Source organism: Protopterus annectens, chromosome 7.part0, assembly GCF_019279795.1.
Source record: "Protopterus annectens isolate FY-2018-M chromosome 7.part0, PAN1.0, whole genome shotgun sequence".
NCBI lineage: Eukaryota > Metazoa > Chordata > Ceratodontiformes > Protopteridae > Protopterus > Protopterus annectens.
The window spans coordinates 403,203,573-403,225,957 of NC_056739.1; the positions used below are offsets into that span (position 1 = coordinate 403,203,573).

Consider the following 22,385-nt stretch of genomic DNA (forward strand, 5'->3'; position numbering starts at 1 on the left):
ATAGGCTGCTAATGGTCCTCTGGACCAACAACCTAGTATTGATCTGTGAAGCTGTTTTGGAAGAACTGGATAAAATGTCTTTCTCCTTTATTTGACACTTTTCCCCTAGTAGGCTGTTAACTACTGCTTTGGGAATAGAGACTTTGACAAGGTGTCATCTTCTGGTGACTGAACTATAGGCCACCTAAATGCCAGGTTATTCTTCAGAATTTGTACACAATATATCAAATGAAATTTACTTCCACTGTTCCCTAGAGTTTTGCTCGTGCACTTTTTTTTAATCAGCATTTGGTACCCAGGACTAGAACCTTGTATGCAATAAGCAGATGATCAAACCAAAGAAGCCAAGGCACTTGCTTCTGCAGTGTCAACTTCAGAAAGAACATTCCTTAAAATTGCTTCTTTGGTGAAAACCCCAGAATGGCTGCCTGAAAGAAGGAACGCAATACTGAACTGTCTTTGTCATGGTGTGAGCCTGAAACCCTGAATGTAGATATTGGATGTGATCCTTCCTTGCAGAAATCTGAGGAGAGGCAGCTGTTTCATATATCATCTTAATGTTCATGTATTCTGTGTTATATTTTTTCATTTGACTTTCATCCTGGAGAAGGTCTTTCAAATTCCACTGCTGTGTTCGGGTTCAACTGCCTGGAGGACCCATAATTTATCTTCCCCACTTGGAAAAAGACAACTATCCGCGGTGGTGCAGCGGTAGTGTTGTTGCCTCACAGCAAGAGGTTCTCCCATTCGATTCTCGGCTGGAGTGTGGGGAGTGCCTTCTGTGTGGAGTCTGCATGTCCTCCCCGCGGTTGGGTGGGCGTTCGAAAGATATGCGTAAATGGGTGTGCCTTCGTTGAAGGTTGAACGTCGAGCTGGTATCTTGGCGTTCATCAAAATCTACTGCCAATCATTAGCGGACCGGAGTTCTGCTGTGGCAATCCCTAACCGGGAAAAGCCGAAAGACAACAACAGCAACTTAGAAAAAGACAAAACTGTTGGCACCTGTGAAATGCCTATCTAGATATCTAATTTAGAGACTCTTCATGATGTAATAAAGCTGGCATGGGCACATACAAATACTTCAGCCACAAATTTTTGCAAGCTTTGTGGAGAACTACAAGTTGGACACCACGGGTATCTGTGTCCCAGTAGAAGGATGTGAAGCTGTAAGTTTTTGTAACTTGGCCCCAACCTGTGTTTGGTGGCTTTTATTTATCTCAAGTAGAGGATTTTCTGCACCTTTACTTTTCTCATTGAAGTGGCTGAGCAGCTTGATCCAAGTTGCTTGCCAGCAGCTGTCCAGACATGGCAGGAAGACCAAGTTGGAGAAGAAAAGTTTGGGTTCTATACTTAATACTTGTGTGATGTGATTAGCCTTTATCTTTCCAAGATATTAAAGTTTTCAATAAATCTAAATGAAATCCTTCAAATTCTAGTGTTATAATACTTTGTTTACAGTTCTCTTTTTTTTCTGAAAAAGTGTAGAGTTGGATCACACACACACAATTTACACATTTCATACATAATTGTAATGGATGTATAATGATGAACTTACTAACTATGGATTTTAAAAAAGCTATACAAGCTTACACTTTTAAAATTAGACTACATTTAAAAAAAATGAATCACTTGCTGTACATACCGTCAATTTTGGAATTTTATCTGCATTTAAATATATAAAAATTTGCATATGTTTAATATTCGTCATTCATCAAGGCACTCCTCCACCGAAGTTGTGGTGGTGTAGTAAACAGGATAACTGACTCATTACATCTAACATTCATCAGTTCTTTCCTGATCTGCTTTGCAGTTCATTCAGTTAGTTTATTAGCTTAAATTTAACACTGCAGATTTGACTGTATTAGGCAGTCTTCAGTTTGGAATTTCTTATTAATTTTCTGTTCAGCCGTGCTCCCATCCTAGCACTTGGGAATCACTGTGTAGTCAAGTGTGAGTTTAGGAAAGCATGCCAGGGAATCACTGTGTTGTTAAGTGTGAGTTTAGGAAAGCATGCCAGGGTTGAATCTACAAGGGCTCCCACATGTACAAGAAAGAGACTAAACTACCTTTTATTTCTGCTTGCATGAACAGCATAGACAAATCTGCTGGGGCCCCCATCTGAGGGTCCCCAGTAAGAGGTAGGTGCCTTGCACTGCTTTGTTAAAGAGTCGAGTGATACTGTGGGTATCATCCACTCTGGTGAGCAGTGCCAGCTTCATTAGAATGACCTAAAGAGAGAGAGCTGTGATGATGATAGCCGATGAGAAGGAGCTTAGGAGGAGGGAGACAGTGTTACCGAGCTAGTAGTACTGACTGGTGGTTTGCTTATACTCATTTAAATGTTCTTGTTCAGCTGTATGCTGTTCTTGTGCTTAATGAATGTGTTTTTCTTTCTCCTCAATATTATGTTCATATTTTATGCAGTGTTAGTTGTGGCAATGGATATGGTATGGCAGCGGCCACCCACACCATACAGTGGCTTTGCAGTCCCCCATGGATTCCCAATGGCCTCTAGGCCCACCTCTCCACAGGGAAGTGTAGGTCATCCAGTAGATGCAGGAGTGGGCTGTATAGGCTCCGTGGTTCCTTCTGGTGGTGGTAGTAGTGGGCATCACTGCGGGGGGGCTTCCATTATGTCACCTTGGTGGACTGGCTGCTGGACCACCTGCATTAGAAACCTGGGGCATGTCCTTATGAGATTGAGAATCTGACATTTGCCCAGCTAAAGTAGCTGGGTCCAGTCACGAGGATGGTTATGGAGGTGACTTGCTTCCCGTTAGGTGCAACACTGTGGCATTCAGCCATTACCCAGCATTTTTATCTCCATCATAGTGATTCACTTCCTTGTTTGTCACCCCAGTTTGTAGTCCAGTCCTCCCATCACCAGCTGTCCTTCTGCCTGTCTCCTTTCTTTGTTTTCTTCTCCCTGTTTGTTAGCACCTTCCCAGACAGTTATTGTCTTTTTTTTTTGTGTATTTCTGCTCCTTCTGCCAACCCTATACCCTCTTTCCTAAGTACACCTTGCCCATGCTGCCTTCCCCCTCATCCTCCTTGAAATTATGAAACACAGGAACCTGTCCCTATTGCCCCCCCCCAATAAAAAATAACTGTGTCCCCAATCCTTAATTTTTTTTTCATTTTTTTTCTTTCATCTTGCTCGCTTGCTTCTTTCTCTTCCCCCTTTTTGTCTGTCCTATACACCCATTTTCTTTCCAGTTGTCTTAAAATAGTAGAGACTTGCTGTGTACCCGTTAACTGAGCTACCAGCTGAGCTCATATCACTTACTGTGTGTAAACCGACATTGTCAGTGACATGCTGTGGACACAAGGGTTCTTGTAACAGTTGCTGTTGCTCAGTCCAGTCTTTGCTGGTAAAAATAGCAAAAGGTCACAAAGTGTCTACATAGTCTGATTAGTTGTACAGTGTCGCTTGTCTTGTATCATTAGTCAGTACCAGGCCACGTTGCATTACCTTGACTGCACATTTTAGCCCTTGTATAATACCACATGCAATTTCTTTTCTGAATCCTGCCCCATGTTGAGTACAGTAAGTAACGTACCATTTGGAAAATGCAAAAGTTTTGATGGGAATAAACTGGTGTCTGCACTTCATCTTAAAGATACCTACGAAAAGACGGGTCCTTTTAAAGAGAAGATGTAACATTGCAGAAGAGAATATTTTTCTAAAATGGAATGATTTTTTTTATGGAGACTTGCACTGCAAAAGTTGCCGATTAAGAGTGCTGTGAAATTTAATGGTGTAGCAGAGAGAGATTCTGCTAGTACTTAGTAATGAGGAAGAGACAGGTGGAGCATGTTTTATTGTAAATAGATTGCAGGGTTCTTGGATATATTTTTTTCTTTTTCATAAGGCCCTTACTATTGGATCTGTGCTAACAAGACCCTTTTTGAAGAGGATATTTTGGGACTGGAAGCAATTTTTTTATGAATTGGACATGTGGGGATCTCTTGAATAATCAGAACTTCAACAGTGCAGAAATGACACATTTGAAATTTTAGTTGTGGTGCTTTTTTTAATGTTTCATGTACTATATTTACTTTTATGTCTGTATTTTAAAGTATTTTACTAATATCTGGATTTTGTTTGTATTACTTCTGACTTTTGCTATTCAGATCTTCTCGAAAAGGTATTTTAGATTTTACTGTTTTAATATAATGAAACCATTTTCTACTATGAGACTTGATAACTAATAGCAGTGGAATGATAGACTTGAAAATAAGGCGAATAATAAAATTATGGAAAGTGTAATAAAATTATAAGTCTTTTTAAGGTTTCATTTAGAAAATTTATCCTAATCAAATTAGTATAGGTCTGTTGAGAGTTATGTAGGTAGGATGTATATGCTGCCTGCACATTTATAGAAGCTGTTAACGTTTTTTATTTTGTCTGGGGATTGCATCAAAATCCATTTAAAAATATAATATGTTAATTTGTCTATCTCGCCTTCATTCTTGCTGGTTTGGTTCGGAGCCGATCCCCTGCTCCGACTCTGCCATCTTCAAAAGCTCGAGAGCTGCTTACTGGCTCGAGGCCCCACCTATATCACATGATGCCTGGCGCTAGATACCCAGATATCGTTTGCCGCTTCTGCTGCGAGGTTGTTCTACTGGCTCAGGTCATATAAAACTTTATTATTGTATTTTTCTTCTTAAAACTGCTAGTTTTAGTGTAGATTTAGTCATTAAGATTAGACTGTTGTATTCTAGCTACTTTTACTTTAGATTCTGATTGCTTCTCCCAAGAAACTTGTTTAAGTTAGAGAGTTCCCCTCCCCCCTCTCCCTTTCCTTACCTCAGAAAGGTTTTCCGTTTAAGTTAGAGGATAACCTTTTTCTCTCTATCGCCTCTAAAAAAAAAAAAAAAAACCTTTATTATCACTGTTACTTAAATATAGTTTTTTGTTTGTAGTAGTACTTGCAGTTTGGTTGTGGTAACTGTAGTGTGTTATTGTTGGTGCCTAGTTACTTTAACCTTTTCTGTGTGTGTTTCTTGTCCTTGGTTTTACCTCTAGGATGTCCAATTATCCTAAGCCGTCCGGATTCAAGAAGTTTGACTCATGCTGACAGAAGATGTCTCTGACAGATGGTCACACTTCTTGTGTTTTATTGTCTGGGCGCCGTGCACTTGCAGGACTCTTGCTCGATTTGCCATTCTTTCAGTCAGAGTCCTGCAGGAGCACAAAAACAAATTGATCCTGAGGGGTTTGATTAAACCCCAAGATTCACCGGCGAAGGCTCAGCCCGTGAAATCTTCCAGCCCAACTAAACCTTCGGCTCCCAGTTCGGAGCCGTCATTGGGTGAAGCCACACAATCCATCTCTGCTCCGGCTGGAACCGATGTTCCTCCCTCCCAGTCGGCTCTGACACGTTCTTCAGAGCCCTCTGAGAGTCGGAAATGATCCAGGTCTCCTTCTCTGGAGTGGATATGTTCGGCTCTGAAGTCGCCTCTGCTTCAATCGGAGCGTAGTCATCGCTCATCCCACTCTTCTCGGTCCTCTAGACTTTCGGACCATGACTTGGAAAGAGTGGTCAGTAGGCTGTTAAAATCACAAGCCCTAGCCAAAATGTTGTCCAGCCCCCCTCATCAGGTGTCTGCTCCGTCCACACCTGTAGATATTGCTCCTCCAACTCATCCTATGAGCTCTGAGCCGGAGTTCGTTGGGGTTTGAGTCGTGGATCCGTCGGCTCTGATACCCTCTCCTTCGGTTCCGTCGTCTGCTCCGATCCCTTCCATGGTACCTTCCCTGGAGGGATCTGGGCGCTGAGACTCCTTTGTTGGGCTCCGAGGGGGCGAGTGGCATCAGACCCTTGTCCGACCCCGCTCTTCCCCTCGGGGCTTCGGCTCAGGTGAGCTCGGCTCCCACATCTGCCTCGGAGTCGTCCCCCTCGGTGCGGGGAGATGTTCTGGTTTCTTCAGAACCGGAGCCCTCTCTGCGTCCGGGCAGGGACACCTTCGAGGTGATGTGTACTGGCCCCCGAGTCAGTCCCACGATCGACCCCATCGGCTCCTCCATCTAGGGTCCCTGCGTCAGCCTCTGCCCCTCTTCCAGACCCCAAGCGTGGGGATCCAGTGCTCCAGGATGCCCCATTGGGTGTATCCTCCTCTTCCGAGGCCTCCCCTTATCATTCAGAGGAGCCACCTCGCAAAAGGAAATGCAAGAGGAAGCATGTTGACTCCCCCGAGGTCACATCGGATACCAACTTAGAGGAGTCTGAAGGGTCACCAAGATCCCCATCTGAAGATGTCTCCTTCTCAGACATCCTTGAGATGCTTAGGCAGAGGGGGAACTGGACTGCCCTAAGCCCTTCCGAGGATGAGTCTGTATTCCTGGATGCATTTGTATCCCGACCTTCCACCTCCTGGGTGTCTCCGCCTTTCCACCCACTGATGTCTGTGGTGGCTCGGAAGGCGTGGACGGCTCCAGACACAGTGGAACCGACCCGTAGAAGACCTGCCAAATTCATTACTGCACTGCAGGACAAACCGTTCTTGACCAAAGGTGTCCCCGTTGATGCCATGGTGGTAGCGGCGGCCACAAAGGAGGAGTTGGCTGAAACTCTGTCCATCCCCGTAACAAGGAGTCCAGGACGATGGACAGATATGGGAAGTGGATGGTTCTCTTCACTGACCTTTTCCATGCGGTCCCGGAATTACCTGTGCCACTTTACCCATCTTCAGAGGGATCTCCTGAAAGAACTTGGAGATACCCTCCAAGAGCCATTAGCTGAGGGGGTCCAGGCTAAGGCGTGGCCCTAAGGAGGCATGCGTGGATGTGGCTATGTAGCTTTGCGGAACCTTTCAGCATGTCTTTCACCAACACCCCTTTTGATGGTTCCTCTCTCTTTGGATCACAGGTGAAAGATACCCTTACCAGGTGTGAGCAGGAAGGCAAGACTCTCTCTGCCGTAAGACTCCATTTTTCCACTCCTTCCAGACCATATCCTAAGGGTCAGAATTGTGGAAACGTGGTTCCGGAAATCCCAAAGAGCCTTGCCTGACACACGTGGTGAGTTCCCATCCAGGGGCAGGGGAGGGAAGAATAACAGACGCCGCCCTTGGGGCAGAGGGGGTCCGCAAAATCAGGGCAGCAGGGAATCTTTCTCTGAGAAGCCCTTCCAGCATCCATGAAGGGTTGCCCGGCTGCCCACCTCTGGAGGCAGTTGGGGGAAGATTATTGCTGTACCCAAGAGCCTGGCAAAACATAACACAAGACACATGGGTACAGTCCGTCATATCCAGAGGCTACAGAATTCCCTTCCTTCGCACTCCCTTAAGGTAAAACAAGTCCCTTCCAGATGTTCCACCCAATCTAAGGGACCAAGCAGTGCAAGAAGTGTCAAAACTGCTCAGAAAAAGGGCCATCCAACAAGTCCCAGCAGACCAACAATGATCCGGAATTTACTCAAAGTTCTTTTTGGTACCGAAAAAGACGGACTGGAGACCCATTCTGGATCTCAGCAGACTGAACAGGTCTGTACAAAGAACGAAGTTCCGATGGTCACGCTACAGTCCATTTTGCCCTTCCTGGGTCAGGACAATTGGATGTGCTCTATAGATCTTCAGGATGCGTACTACCACATCAAAATGGACAGACTCTCCAGTAGATTCCTTCGCTTTCGGCTGGGAGACAGCCATTATCAGTTCAGAGCTCTGCCCTTTGGTCTCACCACAGCCCCCAGGTGTTTATCAAATGTAGGGCAGTAGTTACCGCTCACCTGACCCAAGGATTCCAGGTGTTTCCATATCTCGACAACTGGCTCCTCACTGCTACCACCAGACATCACCTTCTGCGAGCCAGAGACTACACCATCGATACTTGCTCCAGGCTAGGTATCGCAATAAATTTCGTAAAGTCTGCATTGTCTCCCTGTCAGCTCATCACCTTTATAGGCGCAAATTTAAATACCAAAGACATGTTAGCGAGCCTCCCACCAGACAGGGTGTTACTGATTCGTCAGCATGTGAAGGTTTTATTAGCATGCAAAAGAATTCGAGCCAGGTTTGTCCTTCAAACTCTGGGTCTCATGGCAGCAGCGATCATACTTGTCCCTCTAGCTCGCTTTCACATGAGGTTTCTCCAGTGGCTTCTTTTCATCCAATGGTCCTTCCAGCAGCTTCCCATGTGGTTACATGAATATGATCCCACAAGCATGCAAGAAGCACCTTGCAGTGTGGATGGTCTCCACGAGTGCTCCATGGCAGACCATTTGTTCTCCCCCCTCCAGTTGCTATGGTGACCACGGACGCCTCCCTGATTGGGTGGGGGGGGGCATTATCAGGGAAGAACAGTCCAAGGCACCTGGCAACCTCAAGTACCATCTGCACATAAATGTCTTGGAGATGAGGGCCGTGCTCTTAGCATTGCAGGCTCTTTAGGACTCTCTTCCTACTGGTGCCATTGCAATTCAAACGGACAATATGTCTGTAGTGTGGTACATCAACAAGCAGGGTGGAACCAGGTCCTACCCCCTATGTCGAGAAGCACTCGGACTCTGGCAGTGGGCGATCTCTTCCCAATGGTTTCTGATTGCAACGCACATCCCTGGGAGGTACAATGTCATAGCAGACAGACTGAGCAGAGCAATTGTCATGCCTCATGAGTGGTCTCTGAATCAGGTAGTTGCGGACCAAATCTTCCGCAAATGGGGCCAATCTTGCTGCGACCTTTTTGCAACTCCCTTCAACAGCAAGTGCAGCAATTTCTTCTCTCTCCTTCCACTTCCCGGACATTCCCCCAGAGACGCTCTTGTCCACGATTGGCCTCAGGGACTTCTTTATGCATTCCCTCCTTTTCCCCTAATCCCGAAGCTAATTCAGAAAGCTACCGTATTGGGTTGCAAAATGATCCTCATTGGTCCTTACTGGCCTCCGTTCCTGCATCGCTATCTTCTCGAGCAGCCTTGGACTCTGGACCTAGTTCCAGACCTCCTGATTCATTAATCGGGTGGGCTGCAACAATCCCTACGCTCTCTCCAGCTCATAGCTTGGTTGCTCCACTTCCAACTTTAGCCAGGCTTCCAGATATCTCCCCCTCTGTGCACGAAATCATTTTGTCATCACACAAGTCTACGACTAGAAAAACTTACGCTAGTAAGTGGAAATGTTTTTCTTCCTGGGCAGAGGCTAAAAGTATAGACCCCTTTTCAGCCCATGTACACTACATTTTGGAATTTCTTGGGGAACTCTTCCATGCTGGGTCCGCTTCCGTTACAGTTAGAGTTCAGTTAGCTGCAATTTCAAATTTTCACATTGGCCTGTCGGAAAACAATATCATGTCTCATAAGCTGTGTAAAGCTTTTCTCAAAGGAACCACTCTGCTCAGGCCCCCATTGAAAGATCCTACACCACCGTGGGATCTAAATTTGATTTTAGCTTCTCTAATTTTGCCCCCATTCGAACCTGCAGCTTCTTGTTCATTGAAGTTCTTCTCTTGGAAAACCCTTTTTCTGGTAGCTATTACTTCAGCCAGAAGAGTTTTGGAACTACAGGCTCTTTCTAGCCATTCCTCATACCTCGTGTTCCTCAACAACAGGGTTGCTCGTAGGACTAAAAGGTCTCTTCAGAGAGTAACTTGAATCAGTCCATAGACCTTCCTGTGTTTTTCCCCAACAGGGAAACTCCAACAGGGCGGAATATAAGTTGCATCAGTTAGATGTTCACAGGCAGCTACGCTTTTCTTTACATAGAACCAAGGACATTAGAAAATCAGTTCAACTTTTCCTGTCTTATGCAGTAGGTAAACAAGGTCTTCCGGTCTCCAAGGTAACCTTATCCAGGTGGTTGACTTCTATCATCACATTCATATATAAACAGAGGAATAAAGAATTGCCAGTTAAACCAAAAGGTCACTCCACCGGAGCTTTAGCTACTTCGATGGCCTTTCAGGCTAAGTTGCCCATGGAATCTATTTGTCCTGCGGCTACATGGGCCAACCCACATACTTTCATTTTGCATTACAAGTTGGATTTGGTTTCCAGAAGCAGAGCTGATTTTGGTTCCACTGTTCTGAAGAGTCTTTTCCGGTGAGCCACCCAGGATTTTAGGTGCTAGGGACACTGTCCCAACCAGCAAGAATGAAGGCGAGATAGACAACTTAACATAAAGAAGTTATGTACCTACCATAACGTTCCATGTTAGTTTTCTTCTTCTTGCCTTCTTTCTTGCGTCCCACCCTCCATCCCCCTATCCTAGTGGACCGAGAAGAGTTCTTGAATTTTCACTGACTGAATCTTCTCTGGCTATTCCCTTCTGACTAGTGGTCTCTCCAGTAGGATTTATGCATTCTAGGATAGGATTCCTTTATTATTATGTCTGCAGTTAGGCTTACCAAACGAGATCTGGGTATCTAGTGCCAGGCATCATGGGATATAGGGGGGCCTCGATCCAGTAAGCAGCTCTCGAGCTTTTGAAGATGGCCGAGTCGGAGCCGAGGATTGGCTCCGAACCCAACCAGCAAGAAAGAAGGTGAGAAGAAGACAAATAACATGGAACGTTATGGTAGGTACATAACTTCTTTTTCATGCTTGTATAGCAAGTTATCCTGCAGTGTGTACCTTGGCCTACATGATTGTCACTGTAAAATGACACTGCAACCCCATGTATAAAATTGGGGAAGAAGGGGCTGTGAATGGATGGAAGGAGTATGTATTTTGGGAGAAAAGACGTTTGTTAGGGAAATTAATATTGGGTTATAAAAAGGAAAGATATACAGGATGGAATAAGTGGTGACTTTATTACATATTTTAATGGAAGGAGAGGTGTTTTGAGTTTAGTGAGATTTAAGAGAGTTGCTACAGTTTGAGTATTGTTAAGAGGATGAGGGGGAGTTAAATGTTAAAAATCATTGGAGTTTGTTATAATATGAATGTGAAAGTTACAATAAAGCACCCCCCCATGCTGTTTTTTCAGTAAGTAATGTGAGATATGTTATGTCCACTTGAGCTGTGACCAGCTCTGGTGGGGTGGCTGAGTGCTAGTTTATCATCTTATCTGAAGTATGGTAGTACAGCACCCCCTAATGGTGTGTTGCAGTGTCAGTACTGAAAAAGGAGTCCAATACCTTGCCTGAATAAACCCACATATTTCTGATCTTCTAGCATCAGAGACAGATTCAACATTAAATCCATCTGGAGGTGGTGCACACTAGTTCCAAAGCTAGTCTACTGAGATTTAGTAATTGCAAGTTGCAGATAAATTATTTTTGTATAGAATGAAGGAAAATGTTATTATTTTGCAGTGAATAAGCGTAGCTTGAATGCAATTGTCTAACTGATTTATGTGTTGTAGACATCCAGAGGTATCGATGCTGAACGAGTAAATCTGGTAGTTAACCTGGATGTGCCCCAGGACTGGGAAACCTACATGCACAGGATTGGCAGAGCAGGACGCTTTGGTAATGTTTTTTTTCCCTTCTCTTTCTGTTGAGATATGTGAATATACCTTGAAATACATCACCCACTTGTCTTCTTTTCACAGTACCTTAAAAAAAAAACAAAGAGGCTTTACAATACGAAGTAGCCTCCAGGCTGTTTTTTTGCTTTTTTGTGGTTCTCATGAGTTTGTTGAGCAGCGTTATCATAACTTTTGACATCTTAAGGGTAAAGTCCTATTTTCTGCCATAGACCTGCAGAGTGAAGTTGAGTTCTGGCAGATAGACCATTTGAACGTGACTTTTTACCCAAAGCTGAAAAAAGTATTTGCTCAACCATGTAAATAATTGTACTGGTAAGTAAGCATTTCTTCATGCCCAGTGTTTCATGACTTTGGAAGTACATGAGTAGTTCCTAGGCATGTAATACAGCAGACCATTGAGGACTATACTCCAATTTTCTCAGAGCACTGCCTAGTTAAGTGACTTGCTCAGAGTCGCACAGCAGGCAAGATGGTGGTTGTGGAAGCAAACTCTGAATTGCAGAATGCAGCTTGTCAACAGCTAGTAGGAATATTGCTTCTCACTAATTTCCAGACTGTGGTGGACATGAGTTAAGTCATAGCAATCACATAGAAATGCGAAATTTACTAGCATGCAGAAGTGATGACATTTTTTTCCAAATTCCTTTATTATTTACATTTTAAACCGTGACATAGGTACACAGTCTCCCTCTAGGACTCTGGGGAAACCCATAACTTGCATTTAAACTTACTGGAGATGCTCACCTTTCAACCCAGTACCATATTTATTGGTGATTTATCTTCTCCTCCCTATAAATTTGGAATGCTATATGAATTCAAACTTGCAAGCCGTAAGATTCTTGGTCTTTGCCAACAGGAACACCTTGCACCATATAGTTCATACACCCATTAGGGGGCATGAACATACTGCATCTGTTCCTCACTAGCATGGCAGAACACTATTCTAACTATATTTTAAAGCAAACTTTCTAGTGGTAACCTGGCAAAATTTCAAGCTCACTCTCCCAAACCCTGAGATCATTGCTTTCTGTGCAGAATTGGTCAGAGACCCTGTACAATTATGTGGTTTGCTTTCACATTGGCCTCTCTATTCAGTTTACATGTTCAGCAGCATGTGAGCTAAAATAGATTCTATAAAAATAGAAATGTGTATTTTAGAATACCAAGAAAATATTATACAAACATATAAATTTGTATTTTGGAATACCAAGAAAATAGACTTCATAGATTGAAGTGCAAAATTTGTGTTTATTTTACCTGTGTTGGCAGGGTTAGCTGCTACTCGACCATGCTTGTTTCTGAAAGCCGCACAGATAGATATAATGGTTTGCAGGGAAGAGGATATTGATGCATGTATTCAACTGAAGGCAGTAGTTTTAGTGCCAGACTGTGTTCTGCTATGTAATAGTATGCAGCACAGTACTTTAGATATGGGGTAGCATAACTGTGGTAATTTTATTTTAGGCAAATTAGTTTGGAATTCTAATAGAAATACAGTTGGGTGTTTAAGTGATATAGAAACTTAAGATGTTCTTCGTGTTTCACTGTTGCAGTCATTACATTTGGGTTATCTGCTTGCAGGTAGCCCTCAGTCAGCCTGATTAACAGAGTCCTGCGTCGGTTGCTGTCCCTTCTTCCATGACGTCAGAAGTATAAAACATGCAGCTGACACCGTTACATCAGTCTTTCTTGCCGTACGGTCCCTGAAGCTGAAGCAGTCCAAGTGCCGGTCGGCAGACTCCTGAAATTTTCTTTTTTCAGTTTCAGAACTGAAGTCTTCAGCTAAAGCTAAGTACCCCGTTGGGGAAACTTTTTCTTGCTCCTTATCGATGTCAGTAAAAGTTAATAATTGCATTATTTGTGGAAAGCAAATACCTTAAGATTTTCATTCGTACTGTATTCTTTGCCTCTAGGCCCTGACCACGACACACTTTTGCTGTCGGTTTTGTGCTTTATTTAATCAGCGCACTATCCATCGTCTGTATATTTTCGCCTCTATGTATTTCGGTCCTCTGTTTAATTATCCAGAAATGTAATCTGTTAGCCATCCGACTACCGGGATTCCGAAAAAACGCAAAGATAAAGACAGAGACAGGCCACCGAGGTCCAAAACTGCCGACGACGTTTCTCTTAAGCCAGTCGCCAGTTCGGTACTCAGTGAGGTGCTTTCGCAGACCCTGATACCCGCTACTTCTGATTCGCAGGCCTCTACTGAGACCCATTCAGAGTCCGGTATGCCGCGAGATGCTTCAACTATGGAACCCGTGGATGTCTCTACCTTGGATGGGTCTGGAGCCACTGTGCAGGCACCGGCTTCTGAGGGTGTATTCAGGCCTACGGACTTGCATATTAAACCGACGCCGCCTCCTTTACTTAGGCCTAAATCTCGATCCATGCCTAAAAAACCGACGCCCAGGCCACATGCTCAGGCCTCTATGCCTAAAAAATTATAAGAATGGCTGAAGATCTAATAACTCTAATCCGGGGTAGCCAACCCCCCCCCCTCTTCTAAGAGGCCTAGGACTGAAGTTGATTATGAATCTTCTGATTAGGATTCTGTTTTTTCTGATTCTTCTGATGATCTGGATTTGCCCTTATCTACGTATGAAGATCCTGATGCAGAGGACTTCATTCCCTCTGCTTCCCCTCCTGAGGATTTTTCTTTTGGGGAAACCTTACATGTACTCTAAGGGAGCATTTCCACTGGGAAAGCCAGGATTTTTCTGATTCAAAAGAGGCTTAGGGATTTCCTTCTCCTACCTCAGCCTAGGCCTTTAGTTATTCCTCCTGTACTAGACATTGTTGATGATGCTTTTTCGGAATCTAGTTTGGCCCCTGATTCCCTGCCTCCTGCTCCCAGAAAACCTGACTGATACTACAGGGTCCCTGAGTCCCAGAGTCCCACAAGTTCCTTTTTAAAAATCCTATTGCAGATCCAGAGACTATTTCACAGGGGCCCAAGGGCATTAAGGCTTCTACTGTTAAAAATCCTACCCCTTCTGGTAGAGACTCCAGTGCGCTGGATAGATGGGGTAAGAAGGTTTACACTTCTGCAACCTTGGCCATTAGGGCTTTAAAATGCCAGTTTCATATGTTAAATTATCAGCAACATGTTATTGGACTGCTTAAACAGAAAATGATGTTGATTCCTGACTGTGTGGAAAATAAAGAATTACAGGATTTAATGCATTCTGCTGAACAAGTTGGAAAATATACTTTGCAATGTGGTTTTGATTCATTAGAGGCCGGTTGCAGGGCTGCTGTTACTGCGTCTGTGCTCAGAAGGCATGCTTAGCTTAAGGAGCAATCTTTGCCTGATCATGTTAAATCTAAATTGTTGGATGCTCCTTTAAATCAGGACCGCCTGTTTGGCAACGAGGCTGAGGAAGTTCTTAAGATGGAAGATAATGCAAAATCTATGCAAACTGTTAAAGATTTTTTTACAAGATCAGCCTCCTAGATTTAGTAGGCACTGCCCCTCTAAGAATTGGTCCTTTCCATCCCCTTCCAGGTCTTCTCAAGCCAAACCCAGACACAGCAAAACCCCCAGGTTTCAGTCCCAGGGAACACACAGAACTAAGCAGTGGGGGGCCTCCACTTCCAAATCAGGGGACAATAAGACTCCCCCCTATGGTAAACTGTCTCAGTTACTTCCTTTTAAAATTTCCAAGCACTTATCAACTGACTGCCCTTTTGAGGGGAAAGATTGTTCTTCATGCAAAGAAAGATTGTTCTTCATGCAAAGAATTGGGAACTCATTACCCAGGACAAATGGGTTTTAAATATAGTGTCCCACGGATACAGATTTCACTTCCACACGTTGCCAACCCCAAGCGGGTGGCCGGACCTACCCCCATATCAGTGGGCAGAGGCCCCAAAACAAGTACTTTCTCTCTTAAGCATGGGGGGCTATTCAACTGGTACCAGAAGAGGAAAAGGGACAAGGTTTCTACTCAAGACCGTTCCTGGTACCCAGAAAAGACAATTCATGGCGCCCTATCCTGGACCTGTCTACTCTAAACACCTTTTTGGAGATTTCAAAATTCAAGATGCTGACTCTTCAATTACTTCCTATGCTAGGCAAAGATGCCTGGTTGGCAACACTAGATTTAAAAGAAGCATACCCGCACATCGCAATTGGGGAATCTTGCAGAAGATACCTATGCTTCAAAGCAGACTACACGCACTATCAGTTCTCTGCACTGCCCTTTGGCTTATCTACTGCGCCCAGGGTATTCACAAGGTGCCTAGCTCCAGTTATTGCATTTTGCAGGCAAAGAAATATTCAAATATACCCATACCTGGACGATTGTCTAATTCAGGTAGAAAGCCAGGACATACTTTTGAATCATCTGGCCTTTGTACAAAGGGTTCTAACTTGTCTGGGGTACACCATAAATGAAAAGAAATCACACCTGGTCCCCTGTCAACAAATTATATTTCTGGGAGCAAGCTTGAATACAACTTCCCAGATGGCTTACCTCATGCCAGAGAAATAAATTCAATTGACAACCTACTTCAAACAAGTGACCACAAAAACCCTGCTATCTGCAAGACAAATACTGCAAGCCGTGGGGTTCATGGCCTCCTGCATTCTTCTAATTCCATATGCAAGACTGCATATGAGGAAACTGCAGTGGTATCTAAAAAGCCTATGGTGTCAACATTCTCAAGACCTGGAAACAATGATTCCTGTCCTGCCTACGCCTAGAGTTCATTTGGTGGGCAGAGGCCTACCACCAAAACAAGGGACTACCTTTCACACCACCCCCTGCTGCCCAAACCCTAACAGACGCATCAGACTATGCATGGAGGGCACACCTGGTAGGGAAGTGCATTCAGGGCAAATGGAACCCAAGTCAAATGCACCTGCATATCAATCAAAAAGAAATGTTAGCTGTACAGAATGCTCTGGCAACTTCAAGGACCGCATTCTTCCAGGACAACTAGTGGTAAAGACTGACAACACCACCACTGTTATGTGGTACATAAATAAACAGAGGGGTACACATTCTTACTCCCTCTGCAGACTAGCCATGGCATTGTGGAACACAGCCTTGAGCTACCAAGTGCACCTACAAGCTCAATTTCTGCCAGGAAAATTAAATACACTGGCAGACGGGCTAAGCAGAAACCTCATGGACCCACACGAGTGGAAACTGGAACCAAGGATTTTCAACATGTTGACAAGCAAATGGGGGAGCCCAGATATAGACCTGTTTGCTTCTCCCCAGAACTACCAATTGGACAAATTTTGCACAAGGACTCCCCATAAACAAGCCTGGAAAGTGGATGCTCTGTCCTTAGCTGGAAAAAACCCAGTCTGCCTCTGCTCTTCAAAGTACTACTAAAAATCAAACAGGACAAACCAATGATGATTTTGATTGCTCCAGACTGGCCGCGCCAACACTGGTACCCCCTCCTGCGCATTGTGTCATGGTTATCTCCATGGCACCTGCCTCAGACTCCTTCCCTGTTGTCTTAGCAGGAGAACCAGATTCTGCACCCTCAGCTTCTAACACTGAACCTTGCAGCCTGGCTAATTACTTAATCTCTCCTTTACCATCCCTCAGCAAACCTGTGATGGATATCATTTTAGAGGCAAGGGGGCATAGTACTAGAAAATCTTATGCTGAAAAATGGAAAAGATTCTGTGCCTGGAACCATTCTCAAGGGATGAGCACAGCAGCGCCCAGTTTACCTCAGATTTTACAATACTTAACTAAGATGCTTCACAAGGGCCTGTCTTTTTTCCTTATTAAAATCTACTCCTCAGCCATTTCAGCTCATTATAACACAGAACCTCCTCTATTCTCTCATCCACTGCTCAAGCATTTCCTCAGAGGGGCCAAAAATTTAAGACCACCCAGGAGAGCTGCAACCCCAGCTTTGGGACCTTAACTTTGTCTTGGAGAAACTCACTCTACCTCCTTTCGAGCCAGCTGCTACTGCAGACTTAAAATTTCTTTCTTGGAAAACATCTTTCCTTTTAGCAATCACTTCAGCTAGAAGGGTATCTGAATTACAGGCCCTTATGGCAGTGGAGCCTTTCCTCATCTTTCATGCGGACAGGGTGTCCCTCAGAACCAATCCATCCTTCATGCCCAAGGTGGTATCCATCCAGTGTGGCTCTTAATCAGTCCATTTGCCAACTTTCTTTCCCAATCCACAGAATAAAGCAGAACGGGTATTGCATTCCTTAGATGTGCACAGACAACTTTGATTCTACTTGGACAGGACTAAACCTCAAAGGAAATCTGAACAACTGCTGGTGGCATTTGCTGCAGGGGCAGAGGGAGAAGGCTATTTCAAAGCAAACTATTTCTAAATGGATAAGCCATTGCATTAATTTCTGCTATAAGCACCATGGAAAACCTATCCCCCAGGGGATCAGACCTCACTCCACCAGGACTGCATCTACCTCTACAGCCTTTCTCAGAGGCGTCCCTACCAGGGACATCCTAGAAGCTGCTACCTGGAGTTCTGTACATACTTTCACCAAGCATTATCTTTTGCCAATTTTCTCTAATTCCAGAGCTGGCTTTGCCATTGCTGTCTTGCAGGGCCTTATAGCTGGCCCTAATGCTGTCTAAATTCCTCCTCCCAACCATAGCTTTGGGAATCTACCCAAATATTAATGACTGCAACAATGAAACACTAAGAACATAGTACAGTTGTGTACACTTACCATAAATGTAGATGTTTGAGTGTATTCACTGTTGCAGTCCTGGTTACCCTCCCTCCAGCCCCCTAACTACTTTTGGCTATACCTCTACTTTCCTTTACTATGCTTAAAAGCCTTTTTGGTGTATTTGCTTTTTTGTTGGAGGTATATATTTGTGCTTTCATATTTAATTGCTTCCCATTAGGGGGGCACCTGACATCTGGGGCAAGAAAAACTGATGTAATGGCGTCGGCTGCATGTTTTATACCCCTGATGACCTGACGTCATGGAAGAAGGGACAGCAACTGACTCAGGACCCAAGACTTTGTTGATCAGGCCGACTGAGGGCTACCTGCAAGCAGATAACCCAAATGTAATGACTGCAACAGTGAATACACTCAACATCTACATTTATGGTAAGTGTACACAACTGTACTTTATTTTGATAGAGTTTTAAGTGGATACAAACTGGAAGGATTGCAGGGATTGTGGTGTATGTAGATGTCTTAGGTTAGTCTAAGAAGAAAATAGATCATTGGCAGTAACTTGCATAATTTGGTCTTCGCACTAAAACTTCATGCCGTGCCACTTGTCCCCTTACAGTTTGGTAGTTTGCTTACCATTGAAGCCTTAGTTGACCAAAATTTCAAAGTGATCCACCCTCCCAGTTGAATGTGCCTTTGCTCTCCACCATTTATTCAGGGATCAGATGCTTATTATATTCAGAGACTGACATGTTCCATATCAGTTTGCATTTCCACTTCACAAGGTAATAATTTGTCTTTTCATGTCATTGACGGAACTTAAATATTTATTGAACTTGGAAGGAGAGCAGGATTTTTACCCTGATGTGACATTCTTCAGACTCCTTATGTATTGGATTTCTTTATGTGCATTGTTGATTAGGCCTAGGTACCCTTCCTTGGAGGCAGTAGAAGTGTTTGTTTTAAAGATGGAAGCAACGTCAGCAATCCTCTAATTAATTAAAATGAAGCAGGAACACCTGTTTTAGATAAATATTGCAGTAATATTTCTTTATGCACCTTCATGATCTTTACTTTTTCGTAATTTAATTCACAAATGTCAAGGATATCGTCTTCTTTAGTTACACTTGTCAGTTTTACACTGTGTTCTATTATCAGCCACTGCTGCGGCTCGAGTATGAAATCATCAAGTTCCTTGCCATTCATAATGGCCTTCTGAAAGGTATTTCTTATTTTCTAGATAACCATATCTAGGACACGTCAATTATGTTTCTTGCCACCTGATCTGTTAAAGCTCCTGGAAATGATGGTATTATTCCAGGATTAAGTAAATTATTTCCTCAAAGTTGTATTCCACTTACATAAAGTTATGATTGATATCCAGAACTAAGAAAATCTTTCAACTTAGAAATTTTCCTTAATTACACCTATTAAAAAGGAAGGCAACATCCAGAACTATGTTCATCATATAGACCCATATCCATTGCAGCAGATAGATTGAAAACAATTTTGCTTAGCTTAATTAGTTTAGATCAATCAGGCTTTAATTTATAGAAGACAAACTTCTGATAATATCAAAAAAAGTATTACTTTAATTGATGTTATGAATATTAGAAAACAAGAATCCCTTGTTATTAGCTTAGATATTGAAGAAGCATTCAAGTCTCTGGACTGGAATTTATTCAAAACTAAATTCATTTCAATGCTAAAATCCATCTGTAATGACATTAAATCCTATGTAAATTGGTTCCCTTTACCTCAGACTTCAAAAACATAAAAGGAAGTAAACAAGACTGTCCCCTTTCACCTGTATTATTTGATCTTGCTGTGATATAATTGCAAATTTAATTTCAACTCCAAGGTATAGGGCTTGGAAATTGATCAAGAATATAAATCAAAAAAGTATGCTATTTGTAGATGATAATGTTAACACTGCAAAATTCTAATGATTCTTTAAACAAATTAAATAGGTTCATAGGTTCATACTAGGCTATCTGCCCTAGGGCATTTATAAGCCTAGCCAGAGTGTATGTGGCTTTCGCCACCCCTTGGAATGAGAATGCTATGCCCATTTAGGGTTTAGTTTACTGTGCCTTTGTCTAGTAATGACACAGAGATGACCCCCGGGGTAAACCTACGATCTCCCATCCACTCGTCAAGGTTTCTCTTGAAGAGAGTCAGTGAAGGGCTCTGCCTAACATGGACTGGGATTCTGTTCCAGAGTGTAGGGAGCCTCTGGGTTATGAATCTGTCCCTCCAGCACGTCCTATTTGTTTCTGTATTGAGGTTCAAATCTCTCGCTCTCGTGGCTCTGGTGGATTTGGATTTTCTGAGGTGGAGCATGTCCATTAAGTCCGGATTGGACATGGCCTTTTACGTCAGGCATAGATCGCCTCTGAGTAGGCGGTATGCGACTGAATAGAGCTGGAGTTTCTTCAGCCGGGCAGCATATGACATATGTTTGAGACCCTTGATCCTCTTGTTAAATGGTGTTATAGAACAATTTCAATAAGTCTAAATCTAATTGCTTTCTTAGTAGTAAAAGTTTATTAAATCCAGATCTTATTTGGTTAATCTTCTAATTGATTTTACTTGGTTATAAATATGTTAAAGACTGAAGAAACTTACATTTATTTTCAGAGTTTACATTTAATCATTAATAACTATCTGTTGAAACAAAATTTTTGTTACATTTGAATATATTTTAATTTGTAGTCTGTTTCCAAAATATTTATACATAAATTAATGTCTTATTCTTCTACCCAACAAGAAACAAAACAAAATGTAAAATACTTTTAGATTTTTAATGGTACCCAGATAGATCTAGATTAAGCTTATCCTGTCATAATTGACTATGGAACTCTGGAGGTATTAAATTTCCTAATATAGATACTTATGCAAAAATAATACTGAAAACAGTTTTTAATTGGCTAGACAGCATTACGGATTGGAAAAATTTAAATATTAATAATCTCAAATTCTGTAGTCCCTTCTGGATATTTCTTATTTATCCTCCGACAAGGTATGATTTTATTAATCGGATTCTAAAGAGCTTTAGAAAAAGTTTTGGCTTGAGACTCTTATACCATTCTTATTATTAAAATCTAACAAATGATGTACTAATTAATATTCTTCATAACTGAGAAGTAGTTCTTGTTTTTATTAAAACTGAATCATTTGAATTTACAGTGGATATAAAAAGTTTACACACCGCTGTTAAAATGCCAGGTTTTTGAGCCCACAATAAATAATTTAAACTTTTCCCACTATTAATGTGACCTATAACCTGTACAATTAATTTGAAAATCCAGTGTTTTGTTTTGTTTTTTTTTTTTTCTGGGGGGGGGGGGGTATAAAAAATAAAGTACAATCAGCTGGTTGTATAAGTGCACACACCCTTAAACTAATAGGTTCATAGGTAGGTACTAGGCTATTGGCCCTAGGGCCTATACAAGCCTAGCCAAAAAGGTACCCTGGCTTTCGCCACCCAAGGTAATTATTTTCCTGTGTCCCTGTTAAGCAGAACCACAGAAGTGATCCCCGGGGTGAATTTCGTATTACCCATCCAATCATCAAGATTCTTCTTGAATAGTGTTAATGAGGAGCTCTGTTTGACAAAGATAGGTAGTCTGTTCCAGAGTATGGGAAGTCTCTGGGACAGGAATCTATCCCTCCAGCATGTTCTTGTTTTGTTGATGCACCCTTTGATTTAATTACAGCATTCAGTCTTCTTGGGTAGCAGTCTTATCAGCACGGCACATCTTGACTTGTTAATATTTGCCCACTCTTCCTTGCAAAAGCGCACCAAATCTGTCAGATTGAGAGGACATCTCTTGTGCACAGTCCTCTACAGGTCACCCCACAGGTTTTCTATTGGATTTGTGTCTGGCTGGGCCATTCCAAAACTTTCTTCTGGTGAAACCATTTTTTTGTTGACTTGGATGTATGCTTAGGGTCACTGTCCTGTTGAAAGGTGAAATTCCTCTTCATCTTCAGCTTTCTAGCAGATGCCTGAAGGTTTTGGGCCAAAAGTGACTGATATTTGGAACTGTTCATAATTCCCTCCACCTTGTCTGAACCGTAGTTCCAGCTGAAGAAACGCAACCCCAAAGCATGATACTGCCACCACCATGCTTCACTGTGGGGATGGTGTTCTTTTGGTGATATGAAGTGTTGTTTTTGCACCAAATGCACCTTTTGGAGTTGTGGCCAAAAAGTTCAACCTTGGTCTTATCAGAACATAACACATTTTTCCACATGCTTTTGGGAGACTTGATGTATTGTTTTGCAAATTTTAGCCAGGC

The 22,385-nt window shown here is 42.9% G+C and overlaps 1 protein-coding gene across 1 annotated transcript in view; it reads left to right on the plus strand.

Annotated features, from left to right (window-relative positions):
* DDX20 (DEAD-box helicase 20) overlaps positions 1 to 22,385 on the plus strand; it is a 204,149-nt gene that overhangs the window by 134,139 nt on the left and 47,625 nt on the right. Inside the window, exon 9 of the mRNA XM_044076991.1 lies at positions 11,308 to 11,413. Coding sequence (XP_043932926.1) covers positions 11,308 to 11,413 — 106 coding nt within the window. The remainder of the gene's footprint in view (positions 1 to 11,307; positions 11,414 to 22,385) is intronic.